The sequence below is a fragment of the Lepeophtheirus salmonis genome, chromosome 6 (genome assembly GCF_016086655.4).
Source record: "Lepeophtheirus salmonis chromosome 6, UVic_Lsal_1.4, whole genome shotgun sequence".
NCBI classification, from domain to species: domain Eukaryota; kingdom Metazoa; phylum Arthropoda; class Copepoda; order Siphonostomatoida; family Caligidae; genus Lepeophtheirus; species Lepeophtheirus salmonis.
In genome coordinates, this window is record NC_052136.2 from 32,367,282 (window position 1) to 32,386,752 (window position 19,471).

Here is a 19,471-nt window from a genome sequence, read left to right on the forward strand (position 1 = left end):
CTTATTTAAATCGGAGAATAACACTGAGGATTTCTAAATAAGTTATCTTCTATATTATTGAAGCAAAATTTGTCTTTTAGTCCCCGTCTAATCACTCCAGTACTTATCGTGGTACTACCGGGGAGTAAAATCCTATCGATTAATAAGATGGGGGGCGGGGGTACTCGCTTGTGGATAAAACTAGGGGGTAGTGGTCCAGGGGCTAAGAGCTATAGAAACAGGGCTCATATAAACATATTTTTCGATTCGATATTTTACAAATGTAAGCATTTGTTACATTTTGTTGGCTGACTGGTCAGTTGTTTGAGCTCCTCTTGGTTAAAGCTTTACTTGATCAAAAAGGCTGACTCGTGAGAAACAGATTTATTTGAACAAAATAAAATATTTTAGTTGCGGATTCATCAATATATATTTCACCTAATGTAATAACTTTCAAATAAATTGATAAATATGTTAAATATATAATATAAGTGTTTATCACTCATATTACTTTAGCACGACGTTCACTTGAAAAAGTACCAAATTTTCGAGTGCCCTCTAGAAGTAATCATTTTCATTAATATAATATAGTACATCAAGCAGTTTCCCACATGAATGAGTAAACTTTTAAGAAGACGTATCAGAAAGGAAAATAACTTACCATTATTCTTAATTTAGACCTGATTAATATCTGTTTATTTAAATTTTTGATGATTGATTGATGATGACGTAATATAGCAAAGATTATTCTTTTGGAAGGCTTTTACGTCCGATTCAGATGCGTCCTTACGATTTAGGATGGGTGGTCAACATTTTGGTGTCACAATATCCGTAATTATCAAAAATATTAAATTAAAATACCTACGTCAGTTAAGCTATTGAATTCGTTCAGCGAAGCCTTTAGTGTTCTAAAAGTTTTCAACAATTTTTAATTTATGTCTAATGAAAGTGTATTTAATATAAAGAGACTTATGGAGTCGTATAAAAACTTGAAATTTTCTGATGATATTAATTAAAATGTAAAGTTTCGATTTTACGATTAAAATTGTATCAAGAGCCACGATCTACTCCTAGAGAGACTGGACACTGGCACAAACATTAACCACATCCTCCCTCTCGATCTTCCAGGAAATTAACATCAAGGGAGATAGGGGGACAGACAAACCTGTCCTAGTGGTAGGGTAGATTCTTGGAGAGTCACTGCCGGGTGCTTCTTAGAGGTGTCTGTGAAATAGTGGTATCTTACTGGAAGATGTATGGCTCACCCCGGCTACTTGATCCATCCAGAGTAATCTCGTGAAATATGGACTAAAACTTTTTTGTTATGCGTTATTTAAAAAAATATATGTTTTTAAAAGAATATACGTATTGTCTTATTAATAGAATCTTATTTTATTTTAAATAATTGCCAAGGGATTTTCCAAGGGTACAAAGAGTAATAACGGTTTACACACGCACCATCTGATAAAGAAAGTAGACTTCTATAATTTTATTATAAAAAAACAAAAAATAAAAAAACACTTTCACCCTTTTTGCAAAAAAAATAGTATTTTTCAGCATCTTAATTTAAATAGTATTGTATTTCAAATATAATACTATCAGACATAGATAAATATAACTTTTGTAATAAACATCTACATATAAACATCCACATTCAAAATTATGCGTGAATAATTATAAAATAATGTTTTCATTTACTTTTTTCGTTCTGAAAAAGTAATTATATTATATCTTCGTTCTAATTTTTTATTCTTTCTCGATTTTAGTGTTTATAAAATATAGCCATGTCTCTGATTGTAACCATTAACTTTTTCATAACACTGTCTAACTTGGTATATAAAAAAAAGTAAGGGAATTAAGGAAATACAATCTCCTGATAAGAGTCGAATGTATGGTGCTGAAATAGTTCCTTTGATTTTATATAAGGTGCATTCTCTGCTTCTTTTAGCTGAAAAGGCAATGAAAGAAGAAAATTTGTTGCTGAAGAACTTTTTTAATTCAAAATACCTCACTTCTTTCAAAAGGCCAAAAAAAATTTGGCGGTGGGCTAACTGTATTATCTTCCAAGGTTAATAGAAATACAATGTTATACCATAACGCGTGTACGACTGATGTTTGACTGCCACCACGCTTTGATTAGTGACGTCATAGTGCTTGCATGTTTTCTCAAATCCTTTTTTCTTGGCCAACAGTCGGTACGATAAATTAAATTGAAAATTCTAGTAATAGTGACATCATAGACTATGATTGTTTGCGTTTTTTGTCAAAATCTGCCTATCTTACCCAGCAGTCGGTACAATACATCAAATTGAAAATTATAGCAAGCCCGATTACATAATGGTCTTACCTTGTATTTCTATTGCTATCTCCTATTATCCCCAATATATACCAGAAGATTTTTTTGACATAACAATAAATTCCCTCTTGGAGTGGAAAGTTACTGTATCAGGTACTCCTCTATACAGTTGAGCACAAAAGTATTCGTACCCTTTCAATAATTGCCACATGTATATTGAAAATATCTAACAATTGTTTTTAATTTTTTTTTTTACTAATGTTTTAGATAATAATTACTATTTATTGACTAAAAATATCAACTTCTTATATAAAATATTTTTTTTTATGACTTGAAAATATTTTTTCCTTGTTTCAAAAGTATTCCTACCCCTCTAAAAAGGTAAAAATAAGGAACACATATTCTGGGTTGTTTTTCTTTATCATGGTGAGGGTCTGAAAAAATTAAAAGACTTCTTTAAAGTACTCGAGAGAACAAGAATTTCCTCGAACCATCATCTGATGGTATAAAAGAGTAATGAACCAATTTATTGCTTCAGCCTTATTCAACACTCTACATAAGCAAGAGCAAGGAATCCAGTGAGGACATCCGCCAGCTTGTAGTCAACTGCCATAATCAAGGTGACAGCTATAAAGACATTTCCATCAAGTTTTTCATCCCAAAATCCTCGGTCCAAGGCAGCATCGCCAAATTTAAAAGAATTATCCATGTCAAAAATCTTCTTTTACATGGGAAGAAGTCTAAGCTGAGCTCAACACAAGGGAGATATGCACTCCAATAAGTTGCCAAGATTCCAACAACAACTCCCAAACCCATCCAGCAGGGATTGAAAGCAACAGGAACTTTGGTTGGACGATCAACTGTGCAAAGGTTTTTGCACCAGAATGGGTTCTGGGATTACACCCCAAGAAACAGTCCACTCCTCAAGAGTAGGCACATAAAGAGCAGGCTGAAGTATGCCAATGACCACCAAGGTGATGAGCTCAACTTCTTGTGCACTGTGCTGTGGTCAGATGAGACAAAGGTGGAATTGTTTGGCCCCAACCAGCATTGGTACATTTGACGACAGAAGGGCCAAGCCTTCAACCTCAAAGACACTATTCCAACAGTGATCCATAGTTGCGGAAGCATCATGATTTGGGCTGGATTTGCTGCTAATGGATATCGAGAACTTCACAAAAGTGATGGCACCATGAAAAAGGAAGACAACATCCAGATTCTTGAAGTGCATCTACATCAATCAGCAAATATGCTTAAGCTTGGAAGACATTGATGGTTTCAGCAAGAATATGACCCAAAACACATATCCAAAAAAAATCCAGACTGGATCAATAGGCATAATGCTAGGGTTATACACTGGCCAGCCCAAAATCCTGACCTTAATCATATTGAGAATCTATGGACCACATTGAAAAAACAGTGTGGAAAAGGCATGCAACAAATTTTGATAACCTTTGGAGATTCTGTCAAGAAGAGTAGGCCAAAATCGATCCCAGTGTTTGCCTCAATTTGTTAAGGGCTTATCCCAAACGTATTGAATATTTGAAGAAAGACAGATAATAAACATCTTATCTTGATTGTCTCAGACTAAGAGTATAATTGAGAATCGACATCGGAGTAATTTCTATCGATCTTCTTGCTAACTACGAAGTGGGATTTATGTTTTTTTTCTTCTTTTCACAGCTTCTTAGAAAAACTTCCTATAGAGTGGTCATTTTACGTTTATTTAAATTGTCAGGTAAAATTATCTTTGGTAATTTGATTATGATATTTTTTTTTATGATATTGATTATTCTATTCAGACAATCAAACTATTGTATTATAAGAAATTGTCAGGAGATACTTTATTTTGTTTTGGAAAATATACCTCGGCCAACAGGTTGTGCAGGTGGACAGCCGGCCCATAAGGGGGATCAAAACATATCGCCACCACTATCCTGCTAAGGTTACCTGGAGCTTGGATCCTGTGTACTAGGAGACAATTGACGAAGATATTAGAAAATACTGGATTAAAATGGGACCTCAAACATGTCAGAATAAAGATGGAGATGTAACTGCATCTGGAAGACAACACAAACACCAAAAAAGATACTTTTCTAAAACTTTATTTACAAGAAAACTGGCAAATAGCGAAAGTGTGGAGAGAAAATGGTTGCTGTATTCCCCCTTCAAAGGATCTGCACATTGTGTTGCATGCAAATTATTCAGTGACAGTAATTTTCATTCAGCTTTCACGACTGGCTATAGTGACTGGAAGAACGCAACCGCGCGCTTCGCTGAACATGAAGGATCGAAGAGACACAAAAAGGCCATGTTAGCCTATGTTACACGCTGTGCTGATACTGAATGAATTGACACTGAAGTATAGAAACAATTTGACAGTGAATGTGAAAACTGGACGGAAGTTTTTCAGAGGGTGGTTGCGGTGGCTAAGTTTTATGGCGGAGCGAGGACTACTATTCAGAGGACACATTGAAATTTTTGGACAAGCTGATAACGGGAATTTCATGGGAGTTTGGAAATCATCTTTGAGTTTGACCCATTTCTGAAAGCCCATATTGAAAATATGGGAATGCTTGTAAGGGATCACCTTTCTATGTATTTGTTTACATCCTAATGATAATAATAATGAGAATAGAAACTTGAAAAAGTATGTCCAACACGAGATAGTCAGCACACGCAGAAGCGACAAAAGCACTGCACCAGAACTATGCGAGGATCCAAAAGTCCTTGCTGATGTTAAGTGATGACTCCAGCCAAAATCTTATAACTCGAAAGGAAGCAATGGTACTCTACAGTACAATGGAAAAGATAGAGAATGCATTGCGTTGCAACATGTGGAACACAATACTGCAACGTTTCCATAAGATCAGTACTGCAAACTGTGGAACTGGATTTATTTAATGCTGTCAATTTGATCAGCTCATTGAGGGATTATGTGGGCAACCTACGTGATAATTTTGACAAGTTTGAGAGTATAGCAAAAAATACACACACAAAAAAAAGACACCATTTTTTGTCCCTAATCTATAATATCCCTTCTTTGCTATATGGATCACAACAGCCTAGACGTAGTGGCGATCTTTCTTTCTACGGTCGATACTTGGTACTTGGACTTTGACACACTGTCCCACCTCAGCCTCCTTAAACTGCCATGAGGAGAGTTGTATCATCATGTTTACTTGTTCTCCTTGACTGAGATTAGCTTCTCTCTGTTGCTCTTGATGGTACTGAGAGATTGGCAATTTGAGCACTTTAGATATGCCAATCATCTTCATTTTCCCCAATGCCAACGCTGGAAGGCTCAGAAGCGTAGCATTTAAGGCAGGATACAGATTGTTGACATCATACACATTTCTTTTTATCAATCGGTGTTCTCTCTATGCCCTCAACTTCGGGTCTTTCCTGGTCTATATTTCTTTATATCTCTAATAGCTGCTACTCCGTGGTTATATCACACTCTTTGGATAAATACGACCCGCAATCCACAGGTTGGATATCCTTCAACTAGATTATCAAATTGTTTGCAATGAAATTGTATCATAATCAAATCCTTAATGATCAAATTGGTTGCAATCAACTGCTTAATGAACAAATTACCCACGATCATTTTGCCTGACAATGTTATTGAACGTAAAATGACCACCCTATTGGAAATTATATATATATTTGGTTATTTATTTGAATTTCCTGACACAAAGAGTCAACACTATCTGTGTTGACTTTAAATGGAATTTTTTTTTTGAATACGTAGTATTTAATATTAAGTTTTTTATATACATTTTAAAACGAAATAGGACATATGTATTTTATTCAAACACTTGAGAGGAAACGGAAATAATTTAGAACGTTGTCTTTTTCTCTATGATAATAATTATATATCAATGATTAAATAATTATTAGCCATTCGGTCGATTTTTCCTTTTATTTCTAGTGTGTGATCTTATTTATCTCCCTCTTACATCTTTTTGACATGTTTTATATTATTATAATGACAAGTAAAAAATAAATGGATTTTCTTTTAAATGCATATCAGCGTGAAAATATGGCATATTAATTATTCATGAATTATATCATATCCTTTTCTTGATTTTGTAAGTAATAAACCATCGGATTTAAAGATCCAAGAGTCAATGACTCCGTCATTGCAGCTGCATCAATTTATTAATAATATATAAAAATGCATCCCTTCAAAACGGGTTTTGTAGCTGTTGTAACATCAACAGGGCTGCTACCATATTTTAATTTTGAACACAGCAAGAGGAGTTGTGTTGTGTTGGGAAGAGTAAACTGAAATAACGGATATCTATTTTGAGAGTACGCTTATTTTGACTGAAGTGCAAAATAATTTTCTCATATATATAAAATAAATGTTTGAAATTGAAAATTCAACAGCTCATATCTTATCCATTTCAAATGTAATTAAATTTCTTATACTGTGAAATTTTATCCATTAAGCATTATTATTTGAAATATATAGAATGATAATGCATTATATATTTTAATTTAATCCAATTTTCATAATAAAACATATATTATGGACAATATATACTAAAATACTAATTGATAAAATGAAGCTAATTCACAATACATATTGTGTAATAGTGCATTTTATTTATACTTAATTAGTTTTGGTTCAGTTTTTATTTATTTGGTCCAGTTCAGTCTTGACCGGTCCTTGGGACTGTTCCTTAAGACCATCGGTCCTTCGGGCTATCAAATCTACAACTGATTAAAAAAAAGAAGAAATTAAGTTCCCGAAAGTGATCAAAGAGTGAAATTTATTTGTTTAGGACTTAATTCCTAAATAAGGATCGCCACAACATTTACCATATGTGTTTTATTATAAAAATGGGGTTCCCATAAAAAGATATAATTTATATTCTGTAGATTTGAAATCATAAGTCTTTAATGATTAAGGTTAATGGAAGATATGACCTGTTAAAGTTTCAATTTCCTGGATTTACTACATAAATTTGAGAAAAATAGCTTGAGCTTCCGTCAAGAAGGAAAAAGTGTACATTCCCTATTATTTTTAGTGTTGCTTGTGTTATTTTTATTAAAGTAGGGATTACATATACGTAGATAGAAAGAGAGACTAACTGAGATAGAGAAAGAGGTTATAGGTAGGAGAGAGAGGAAAGAGGAAGAAGACAAGAAAAGAGGTTGCTTCGACGTTGGTGTTCAACTGTTTTTACGAACATTGAGATTGTTTTTATTATTATTATGCGTACAATTCAGTCGCTCTGAAATCAACTACATGAGTAATCGCTGTTATGAGTATTTCTTCAACGCAATGTGGATATATTCTATCCTTCTAATCCCTTTCCTAATTATTCACGTCAATGCCGAGGTGAGAATGTAACTGACAGTTATTTGACAAAATTTTACTATTTTTCAAAATCCTTTTTTTCAGAATTCACTTCGACCATCAAAAGCTGGAGATATCGTGCTAGCTTCTACAATTCAAGGAGAGCTCGTGGCTCTTGACGTCACGACAGGTGATAGACTATGGACTTTAGATGACGAGCCTGTCGTTAAATCTCCCTATAATACGAACAAACCCGTGTCGTACGTATTTTGTGTTCTTTAATTAATACAAACCTCGCTGCCTCATTCTTTTAATATACATATATGTATGTAAAGTTTGATAATGTCATGATTACTCCATTGAGTATTTCCCAGAATAGGAAATAATGTTAGACTTATTACTTATATCTCGTTGCGAAATGCGTCTTCAATAACGACCTGAACCTTTTTTTTGATATTTTGACCACCAGTGAATGATAATTACAGCATTTCTAGTTTAATAATAATTTTATCACATATGTGGTAATTTAACACAAAAACAATCGCAAATTAAAACTCAGAAAAGCTACATACAGCCCAATAGACTTATTTAGGTCAATTATAAGCTTTGTATTCAATTTTCTGGTATGAGAGTAGATCCCATGCATTTTAGCTATAGTTCATTACCATCATTTGATTTAAGAGACTTAATTAGGGACCTTTCAAATGAAAGCTATCAATTTCTCATTACTTATTTTGCGATCAATTTTGATTGCTTTAAGTCCAATTTGTTAATTCTAATATTTGACCTATTTTAAGTAGGTAAATAAAATTCATGAGTAAACTTAGATATATAGCTACATGGCGTCAAGGTTAGGAAATCAGTAATTTCATACTGTTGCCTCAGATTTTCCATACGATTTATTGAATAACCCCTTCATGAAACTTTTTAAATAATTATGACTATTGGATAAGTTTGCTAGTTCCGTTTGAACTGAAAGAATTACTGCTTTATGCGTGTCGACTAAAAGGAAGGATTTACTCAATCAAAAATTCAGACGAAACTGTAAAAGGCTCCAAGTTAAGTTCTTGGCAGTAAAATATAAATTTGTTAAAATTATAAGAATATGTTTTTCGGGACGATACCCTGATTTATCCTATTACGATATCTATTGAGTTATCTGTTAACCATTTTTGCGGTAAGGGATTATTTTTCATATTTTCCAAGCCATCATACGGCCCAGGTCTTTTTCTGGTAAATCCCTTGTAGTTGGGTCGGTCACTGCCTCCCTGTTCATGATCATATGATCTTGGGCTAATTTCTTGATATCAATTGAACCATATAGAAATATATGTTATAAGTATAGCTGGTTTGAATTTTGTATCCCTTAACCTTATCAGGGATTTGTAGATAAGAATGAAACAAGTAGTCATCTGCCTCACAATTTATAGTGGACCCATATGTTGCAATTGCTGTGTTGTCCGGAAGCCTGGCAACGTATTTCACTGTTTGATGGCATTTTTAGACTCAAAGTAGTCGCATTTTGGGTTTAACTATAAGTGCGAAATCTTCTGAAAAATTTGGGGAAACAGCATGAAATTCCAGATCTGCTGAACTTCACGTGATACAATTGTATACCTACGGAAATGAAATGGAATAATCAATTTTTAATTTTTTCATTATAAGATAGCATTTTTGCTACTTTAAGTGCAATTTGCAGCACCTCCGAAGGGTTAATCAGAACAATTTGTTAATAAAATTGATGATAATTATTCGTCCAAGAATATAAATGTAATCAAGACATAATTTTGAGAAAAATAATTCAATTTTGTTTTTATGTTGAGAGGTATCATATTTGCTTATTAGTCCATTTCGGTCGAATGTATTATAATCAATTAGTCATTTTTAGATGGAAGAGCAAACTCAATATTGTCGAAACATAATTTTTTTTTCTCAAGTTAACCTGATATATTTTGTTTATGGCTGATATCATTAAAAAGACTTATGAGTCTATTCAAGTATGTTTGATTAAACATTATTAAATGAGATGCAATCTAATTGTACACGTATATTGAAGTCAAAATAATTATCTTCATTGGATCGTATTCTAACCAATTTATTAATTATATTTGAGTGTTGCTTTGATTTTATTCTAGAAAGGAGCTATTTTTCTTGTTCATACAGTTTTTTTCCTTATAGAAAGGATTCACTTTAAATGTCGCTCTTAAATTATTAATTATTATTTAATTATAATCAGATATTTTGTATTTTTATTATTATTGAAGTATCTATGGTTACGTCCCATTTAATTATATATTAAGGATTGAGGCTTCGAATTGTTTATATGATCTAATTTATAAACTCTCAATCACAATCTTTTTGAAATGGATTAACCTATAACGTTGATTATTTTCTCTCAATCAGACCTGCATTTTTGCCTGATCCTCGAGATGGGTCAATTTATATGATTGGCGGAGGATTAAAAGATCCTCTTAAAAAATTACCTTTTACAATACCAGAACTCGTAGCAGCTTCACCATGCAAAAGTTCGGATGGTATTCTTTACACTGGAAAGAAAGTTGACACGTGGTTTAGCGTGGACAGGCATACCGGAGCCAAAATGGGCTCTATATCCCCCTATGGATGCCTAAGTCAAAAGTTGGATGATGAATTAAAGAAAATTTGTCCGAGTGTACGTAATCCTGACGTGTTCCTTATTGGAAGAACAGAATATAATATTATAATGTTTGATGGTAGAATTGAAGGGGAGCCTCGACAATGGAATATTTCTTTCTACGACTATACTACAAATATGATGCCAGGGAAAAGTCAGAGCAACAAAGTTGAATATGGTATAATGTTAACTCAGTCTTTTTATGTTTACTCCTTGACAATTTGTATTATTTTTTTGTCTCATTACAGAAGTAGCTCACTTTACTGACAGTTCGTCAGGCTCTCTGGTTACATTTGATCGTCAGACTGGATCTGTAGAGTGGAAAAAACAAATGGATAGTCCTATTGTTGGAATGTATCGACTTGAATCCGAGGGAATAACATCCATTCCTTTTACTTCTGTTTCAAAGGAAACACTTGAAAACTTAATGCATAAATTTTCAACTCCTGATAACATTAGAGAGATTGTGAAAGAAACAAAACTTTTGTAAATATTGTCCTAATGTTTCCATTAAAAGCTTTTCATTTCCTTATTATATACTTTCAGCCCTACTCTCTATGTTGGAGAGCATAATCATGGTTTATTTGCCATGCCCAGTCTTGTGGATCAACAAACTTTAACTATTACTCCACTTTCTAAACAGCCGCTGCAACTTGAAGGGCCTAGATTAGATGGAAGACCAATAGATGTCGCAGCAGACGACGACGGATTTAAAATCCCTCTGAGAAATAAAAATATTGATAAACAAAGTGCCTTACTTTTTGGTAAGTTCACATCATTGGTTAATAATTATTTGTTAAACGGATAGGTGTATATAATAAAAATGGGATACATTTTACTCGATTTGAACTTAATGATTTTATTGTTTTTTTTTAAAGGTTATTATCAAATTCCAGGAAGCTCTCAAGTGCGATTCACCCCCATAAACAATCTTCGCCCTCAATTGGTGTCCACTAATGATGATAAAATATATAGTAATTATCGAAACAACAATGGTGAATCAAATAAAATCCCTTCATTGCAAATTGGGATAGAGAAGAAAAGTGATGAAGAAGTCAGTTCATCCATGATCTTAAGTCAAGGACTTAGTCAAATTTTATCATTAAACTTTCGATGGGTTTATTCTAAAGATTTTTTAGTCTTTATTAGCCAGGGTATTGTGCCATCATGCAAAGACTTTTTAGTCAATTTGGAAAATAAAGAACTCAAATTAATTGTTATTCTACTTGCTCTTGCTGTTACATTTCTGTACAGAACCTTACAGAAATATGTTCGTGTAAGTCACGCAGGGTTTATAATATGTGGTGCGTCAATGTAAAAACAATCTTGATTATTAAAAAAAAAAGAGAAAATCTCAATTTTTTTTTTACTTCTTATATACATACAGCACAATATTCCATAGACATATTATGGTGAATTACAGGCTTTTTATTCAAATCTGTTGGATGAATTAAGATATCAAAGAATTTTAGTTATAGCTTAAAACCTTTATTTGATTTAAAAGACTTATATTGGAGGCAATATGACCCTTTCAACCTTAAAATCTATCAATTGTGGCTGGGAAATTTGCGACACACACAAAGGATTAATGAGAATAACCTTGTTAGCAATTTAACTGAATTCATGGAAGAAGACAAATGTAGTCTAATCTCAATTTTGAGAAAAATTATTCTATCTTGTGTTGACGGGCCACATATATTCATGTTCATGTATGATAACTATCAACTAATTCATTTTAGGGGCCATTACCATCGATGCTGAGTGGAGGATTTTCTTATAGCTCCATTGGTTCTAATGTAAGTACTTCAAGCTCTTCAAGTGACACAGTTTCTCAAACAATTGACCTTGGTGATGGAAATATGAGAATTGGAAATATTCAATTCAATATATTTGATATATTGGGAAAAGGTTGCGAAGGGACTTTTGTGTATAAGTAAGTCCATAAGTTTGAAGTCCGAGTTATTCTTAATATTAATATTTTTTAAATAACAGGGGTGTTTTTGATAGTCGTAAAGTGGCTGTCAAAAGAGTTTTGGCGGCATGCTTTAGTATTGCAGATCGTGAAGTTAACCATCTTCGAGAATCTGATGAACATCCCAATGTTGTTCGATATTTTTGTATGGAACAAGATCGACAGTTTCGTTATATTGCGCTAGAGCTTTGTACTGGAAACCTCCAGGATGTGGTTGAGGGGAAACTAGATTTATCACTAGGGAACGTCCCGTGGTCGGGAAATCAATATCTTACTCTTCTTAGACAAACAACTCAGGGTCTTCAGCATCTTCATTCTTTAGACATTGTTCATAGAGACATTAAGCCCCACAATATCCTTATTTCTCAGCCTAACAAGAAAGGTGAAGTTAGAGCTCTCATCTCAGATTTTGGACTTTGTAAAAAGCTTAAAGTCGGAAGCATGTCATTTTCTCGGAGATCAGGTATCACTGGAACAGAGGGTTGGATTGCTCCAGAGATCATGTTGGGCCATAAAAGTGCTACCACTTCCGTTGATATTTTCTCTCTCGGATGTGCCTTTTACTATGTTCTTTCTCGTGGGCATCATCCTTTTGGTGAAAGCTTTAGAAGACAGGCCAACATTCTGAGTGGTGACTTCAATTTAGATAAACTCTTGGATGATAGTTATGAAGCAAAAACTCTCATCGAAAAAATGCTCTCTCAAGATATCAAAGTTCGTCCATCTTGTAATGCTATTCTTAAACATCCTCTGTTTTGGAACAAAGAAAAAATCCTTGGATTTCTTCAGGTAAACAAAAGTTTTATTATTTAAAAAAAAAAAAAAAAAAAAAAAAGCTTAAATGTGTTTATCTCTATTTATAGGATGTGTCTGATCGCATCGATAAGGAAGACTATGATAGTGCTATAGTCGCTTCTTTAGAGAGAAATAGATTTGATGTAATTAAAATTAGCTGGTTCCATCATTTGGATTCTATCATTTATGAGGACCTCCGTAGTCATCGTAGCTACAATGGAAAGTCTCTTAGAGATTTGCTTCGCGCCCTCCGTAATAAAAAACATCACTATCATGAACTATCTAAAAATGTTAAGGAATTGTTTGGAAGAGTACCTGACCAATTTGCAAACTATTGGGTGTCTCGCTTTCCTAAACTTTTAGTCAATGTTTGGTATTCCATGCACTGTATCAAATATGAATCTACATTTTTTTAAGTATTTTGACAAAGAATACGACTTTTTGAAGGTAAGTGGAGATTATTATTATTATGTTCTCGTAGTGATTAGGCGTCGGCTTAAAGTTGTTTTTTTGCTTTAATAATATATAATTCCTTAGTAGTGTTTCTCTCCGTCTTTCTATCAGCACACTCATACGTAACTACTCAATACTTATATAAATTCATAAGACGTGTTCTAAAAGTAAAGTAAAAGTTTGAAGAAGAAATGATAAGATGACCGATGAGTACTTCAGTCCCTCGAGCGCTCACTAAAATAAAACAGTGCTCCCAGCATGATACATACAAAACATCTGCGACAGTTAATTCATTTTTACATACCAACGTTAATATATTATTCATATCCTAATCAGTAACATATACTGAAAATGTATATGAATTACATATTGCCTTCCTTGTATACTGTATACATAAGAGAGCATTAAGAGAAACAGTGCTGCATATTCGATACTACGATATTTCGTTAATACGACTACATTGTTATTTCTTGGATCAAAAACATTTATATACATCAGAGATCACTATTTACAATGCACCTTGTACTCATGTTCGATGTTATATATGCACACGCCTGCAATACTTCATTAATAATATGTTTATTTTATACATCAGGGGGCATGTTATACAGTGCATCCTGTGACTATTTTTAATACATACAGATAAACTTTGCTTTATTAATATAGATTTCTAATTTCGTTTATGTGGTCTATCAACATAAAATATACTAGAATAATTTTTCTCATAATCGAGTCTGGATTACATTTGTATACTTGGACGAATAATTATCGTCTATTTCTATCAACAAATTACTCTAATTCATCCTTTTGATGAGCTGCAAATTATTTACTATGAAAGAATTAGTAAATTATTAATTTTATTTGAAAGGCCATATCGGAGGCAAATTAACCTTTTCATAAATCGAATGAAGTTTCTAAACTGCCACTATAGTTAACATTCTTCAACTGAATCCCATAAATTTGAATACAAGGCCTATAATTGACTGTAGTATCAAATATTGATGAGTTATAAACAATAGCTTACTTAATATCTGGATAGACACTAGATACGCAACCTTGTTAATAGAGCCCTGCAAATAAATAATTATTTCATTAAATAAAAATTGTAAAAGAGAAGAATTAATTTTTGTTATCAAGTGATGAATCATGAAAAATTGAAAAACCTTATTTGTGATTTAAGTAATTAAACATAAAACTGCGGAAAGGTAAAAGAAAGATTTTGTCGGAAATTTTCACTTTTTGGGGGGCTTGGACTTTACAGAGAGGTCCAAAAGAAATTATCAAGTATGATTCAATTTGCTCGAAAAAAGAGCTAATTTTTTTAGAGTATTCATGACATAATTATTATATTGTCAGTTCCTTCGTAGTTTATCATATTTCGCTTGTTTTGGAGAAAATTTATGTTAATTTATGTTAAACCACAACGATAAAATAAAATAATTCATGGAATCAAAACATATATGGTTATCTGATTTAAAGTGAATAGTTTATGCAGATGTTAAGTAATCCATATGGGCACTCGGTAGAGCACAAAACCTTCTCCTAAAATCAAATTTAAATATGTTTCTCAATTTGTTCAAAGTCATGGTCAATTATACATTTTTACGCTTTGTGTTACCTTAACCTCTCAAAATTTAATGCCCTCTAACTGTTACCATACTTGATACCAAGTTCGATCAAAATCGATCCGTAACCTTAGTGACTAACAAAACTAACAGGGGCAGAAGCATAATCTTTGTTCAACTTGTTGGCGGAGGTAAATAGGATATCAAAAAATAAATTGGACATTTCAACCTTTTTTTGATTTTTTTTCAAGATTTTTTTTTGTCAACTCGCCCCCCGCATGATAGTATTTTTAAGAATAAAGATATGACAGACTAATATTAAAATAATTAATTAATTATCATTTTTTTTTATTATATATTTTAGAAAACTGTTCTAGAAGAAATTAAGCTTGTACCTGAGTCTATGCAGTCCTTTTCAAACTCTCCCCTTCGAAAGCCGTGCGTAGGTGAAAGAAATTTTTTCGACTCTAATTCTGATAAAGACAATGATAAGGAAAATAAAGAACAAAATACCTCTGTCGTTTCAAATTGGTCAAACATTGAGGTGGATGAAGATGTATTTAAGAATTTTAAGGATGTTGAGACACTTAACGATGATGTTGAAGTAGTGTGTGATAATGAAGAAAATAAGGATGATACGGAAGCAGCTGCCGGGGAAATGGGTCAAGATTTAGTAATAATACCTGAGAGCTCAAAAAAAGAAGAAACTAAGAAGAAAAAACGGAAAAAGAGGCATAAAAAAGTCACAACAAATGTCATTGTGGAGTCGTCCTCATTAGTTTCTTAAATATTATAAGGAAGGTGATGCATTTTTGAGTTACCTACTGAACAAGCAAACATTAATTACTTTCAGTTAAAGTAATCTTTGTTATTCTTTTTGAAGGATATACATTCTTAATTTTTTTAAATTAAAATATTTTTTTTTTTCGTGAGTGTCCTCAGCATTTCTGAGTCTCTTATATAATCATACATTTTATTGTTATTATGCTTAGAAAAGCAAATGAATAATTGCCTTTGGGGAGAAACAGTATTTTCTATTCTTTCTCTCTCTTGTAATCAATCAGAATTTGTATGAGATAGTTAATTAATTCAATTCTTTTAACTTACTTAATTAATAAATATTTTTTTTTGTTGCGGGTATTCTGTCAAATCACTTACTTACTTTAGTATACTTTTTTCGCCTTAATGATGTCTTTAAAGCAAATGATTTAAATACATTTATAAGGTTTCTGTGCGTATGGGCTAATACGTACATTAATCTTTTTTGTCATATTAGTAAACAAACAAAATGATTTTTGCATTTATTCAATGGAAATTGTGATTATAAATACCTAAATATTATGTTTTCGATACAAAGTATTATCTTGTAAATTTTTAGCACCTTGGCAATTTATTTATACAATTACATATTTATATCAACTAATTATTATCACGATAATAATTATAATTTGTGTCCTTCTTTATTTTTTTGTATGGAGTCTATCTAATATAATAATTCATTAGTAATGAAAAGTTTATTTTCACTTAATTCATTTTTTATATCACATAATATTATTATTTTATTTTTTCTGTATTATTAAATGTGAGCCATTTATTCCGTTGACTATAAATATTGATCAACACCATGTAAAGAAAGATGTAAGTTATTTCAGTATCGTGGCGTGACAAGATTAATTTTTACAAAAGATCTCTTCTTTTCAATTGATATTAGTATATTATGCTCAACAGGGTATACTTGATGTAATTTATATAATGAACGCCAGGGGGATGGGTCCGGTCTGGGGATATATTTCCAGAGATGATGACTAGAAATTGAGTCCATATTTTGAAAATGTGCGACTCAATTTGATGTAACAATTTAAAGACTCGCGACTCGAAAGCTAAGTTATATTGAACTAAAAATAACAGAGCACAATTATTTGCAAGAACAGTTTAAAATGGAAGAAATATATTATACACAATTAAATCATTCTTTATGACCACTGGGCCGTTAGGATCTTAGGGATGCCCCTTTTATTGTTTTATTTACTCATACAGCACCAAGGAAAAGTATTCAATTGTCCAAGAATAAGAAATAACTTTGTTAAATTTATTCACAATCCCTTAAATGTGCTTAAGGTTTCTCAACTCAAATCATTATTATTAGCTAATCGAGAAATGAACAGTATTTGAATTGAAAAGTACATTATATGTACAAAGTTAGCACAGGTTTGACTCAATAATTTCGTATAATTAGTTAAATAAATTGCTTTTAAACCCGGATACACCAACTCGACTTAAATTCAAATAAGCTTAAGCAGTGACGTAATATGCTTGAGTGATGTATTAAATTCATTATACTTTGTGAAAATATAATAATTTATTTTGTAAAATGTTACCAATCCAATAAATATCTTTAATTTATATTGAATTTTTTGAAATCAATAACTTATTATGTAAAAAGCGAGTTGTGATTTTAGATTGATTAATAAATACACTCCAACTTAAAAGCTCGAAGTGTGAAGGTCCCTTTAAGTGATCCTTTGGCTAACGTCCTGACACGCTAAACGCTTGGCCTACACTTGTAAAAGTTCCTACACTAAATTTGTGTAAGTCGGGTACGTCCAATCTGGCCTATGTAATGTTCAACCAAGTAAATAAGGTACATCCTATGCATATATTTAGTTATACAGATAATAAAAGAAGTGTATTTAAAAAAAAAAAGAGACATTTTTTACAACTGTATTCTATATATAAATCTATGAATAACGAATTTATTTTACATTATAACAGAACAAATTGTTATAATATCAATGTGTCCGCTATTAAAAAATATAACTAAAGCAAATATACGTATATAAGACCTTTTAATAACTTAGTTTTATACTATTAATTATTAACGAGTCGAGAAGAAAACCCTCATGCCGTTTAGGAAATAAATGAATATAATACTGAAAGAGATTTCACCATCAAATCAACCTTGACTTGTTACGGATACTAATAATGGTAGAATTAGGAATGATATTTGAGCATCCACAAATAGTTATTTTTAGAAGACCTAAACACACCTTGTTTTAATATCACTACCTTTTCTCCGGTCCAAAATTAGTTTGTTGTTAGTCGATTAGTACCAACTATGGAATTATTATTCATTTTTGAATTGTTCACAGATTGACAAGAATTAATTCGAATTCAACAAATCAATGTTATAAACACAAAAAGAGAAGATAATTATAAAAATTGACAACAAAATGTAGTTGAATTAAGCAGCTAGACCAGCGAAACGGAAAAAAAGCCAGCTTAAAGGAGGTGGGCGTTAGAACATGTCATACACTCTAAATTTTTATATTAGTGAATGAACACCGTGGTTAAAAGACCTTATCTGAAATCCCTTGTTTCTACAATATATCCCACACGATTAAGCTGTTCCTTGGGTTAAATATGTCCTCTAACTAATATCGGAATGACAGGGGGTCAGTCATGCTAGAACCATAGGGGTCATTGTCCCCCCTTTTGCAGAATTTTTATAGTTATTACAATATAAAAAATCCTCATGTCTGAAAAAAATTAAAACTCATAAAAAAATCAATTTTCCCCTTGTTTTAAAAATTGTTATTCGTTTAATCTCTCTTGAAAAATTTTAACTCTAAAACTTAATTATTTTTTTTCTTTCTTGTAAAAAAAAATATATTGCTGTTTATTTAAAAAAACTGTCAATATGGTCAAAAAAGCCCAGCGGCCGGGTCCTTTCCCCCAAAAAAAAAAACAACCTGCGGACGCTCTTGATTATATCACCATTATATAATTTACTACCCCCCTTGAAAATAGATTCTACCGCCGGTGCAGAGGACCCACGGGGGGTCTATGACATTCTTGCAATGAATATTTTATAGGGTAGCAAAAAAAATATTATGAAGGAGGGTGTTTCATTGAACGAAAATCTTAAATTCCCCTAACAATGAGTATTTTAAAGGCGCTAAAATCTACGAAATGGTGTTTTCTGTGAAAGTTATTCCACTATCCACAGCCCTTCATCATTATATATATATATATACAAATTTATATTGAATCGGATCCATGAAAACATTTCTAGAACCTTTGAGGATCTGATAAATATTCATCGAAGAGAGTTCATAGGTTTCATCATGGCAATCCACACGCGAAAAATTATGCAACAGATTCGAAATGACATGAGATAAAGTGATGAAAGTACGCATATTATATGATTGTATCAAGTAGTGAATATTTTATTAACAAAAACCGGGTCAGATGACCTTAGAAATATAATAATTATTATTAATTTCGAGGACTTTTTGTCTGTGAGGTCAATATTAATTCACTTATACTCTAGTATATAGTACATGGAAGACACGACGAATAAATGTATTTCTAAGGAACGGACAAAAGAAAACCAAAGAAAGTACTGTACGCGCGCGCGCAAAATATAAGGTACTCAAAAAGTAAATCC

The 19,471-nt window shown here is 32.2% G+C and overlaps 1 protein-coding gene across 3 annotated transcripts; it reads left to right on the forward strand.

Moving 5' to 3' along the window:
• The first annotated feature begins 7,403 nt into the window (after positions 1-7,403).
• On the forward strand, positions 7,404-16,659 carry Ire1 (serine/threonine-protein kinase/endoribonuclease Ire1). Of its 3 annotated transcripts, none has more exons than XR_011780608.1 (11): positions 7,404-7,628; positions 7,692-7,846; positions 9,990-10,417; positions 10,488-10,725; positions 10,786-11,003; positions 11,118-11,515; positions 11,979-12,172; positions 12,232-13,000; positions 13,075-13,453; positions 15,389-15,952; positions 16,382-16,659. XR_011780608.1 is itself a non-coding variant. In XM_040714071.2 (10 exons), exons 1-9 carry the CDS (start codon positions 7,536-7,538, stop codon positions 13,420-13,422), a joined length of 2,841 nt encoding a protein of 946 aa, XP_040570005.1. In that variant the 5' UTR covers positions 7,404-7,535; the 3' UTR covers positions 13,423-13,453; positions 15,389-16,659. The 3 variants fall into 3 exon arrangements, 1 of the variants encoding a protein (XP_040570005.1); XR_011780609.1 differs by having other exon boundaries at positions 16,403-16,659; XM_040714071.2 differs by having other exon boundaries at positions 15,389-16,659.
• Positions 16,660-19,471: the final 2,812 nt, after the last annotated feature.

Bases quoted from the DNA above. Each gene is read 5' to 3' on its own strand.
- Ire1 (XM_040714071.2), top strand. From the start codon at position 7,536: ATGAGTAATCGCTGTTATGAGTATTTCTTCAACGCAATGTGGATATAT. The intron at 10,726-10,785 runs GTAAATATTGTC...ATATACTTTCAG, and splicing joins GTGAAAGAAACAAAACTTTT to CCCTACTCTCTATGTTGGAG. The intron at 13,001-13,074 runs GTAAACAAAAGT...CTCTATTTATAG, and splicing joins AAATCCTTGGATTTCTTCAG to GATGTGTCTGATCGCATCGA.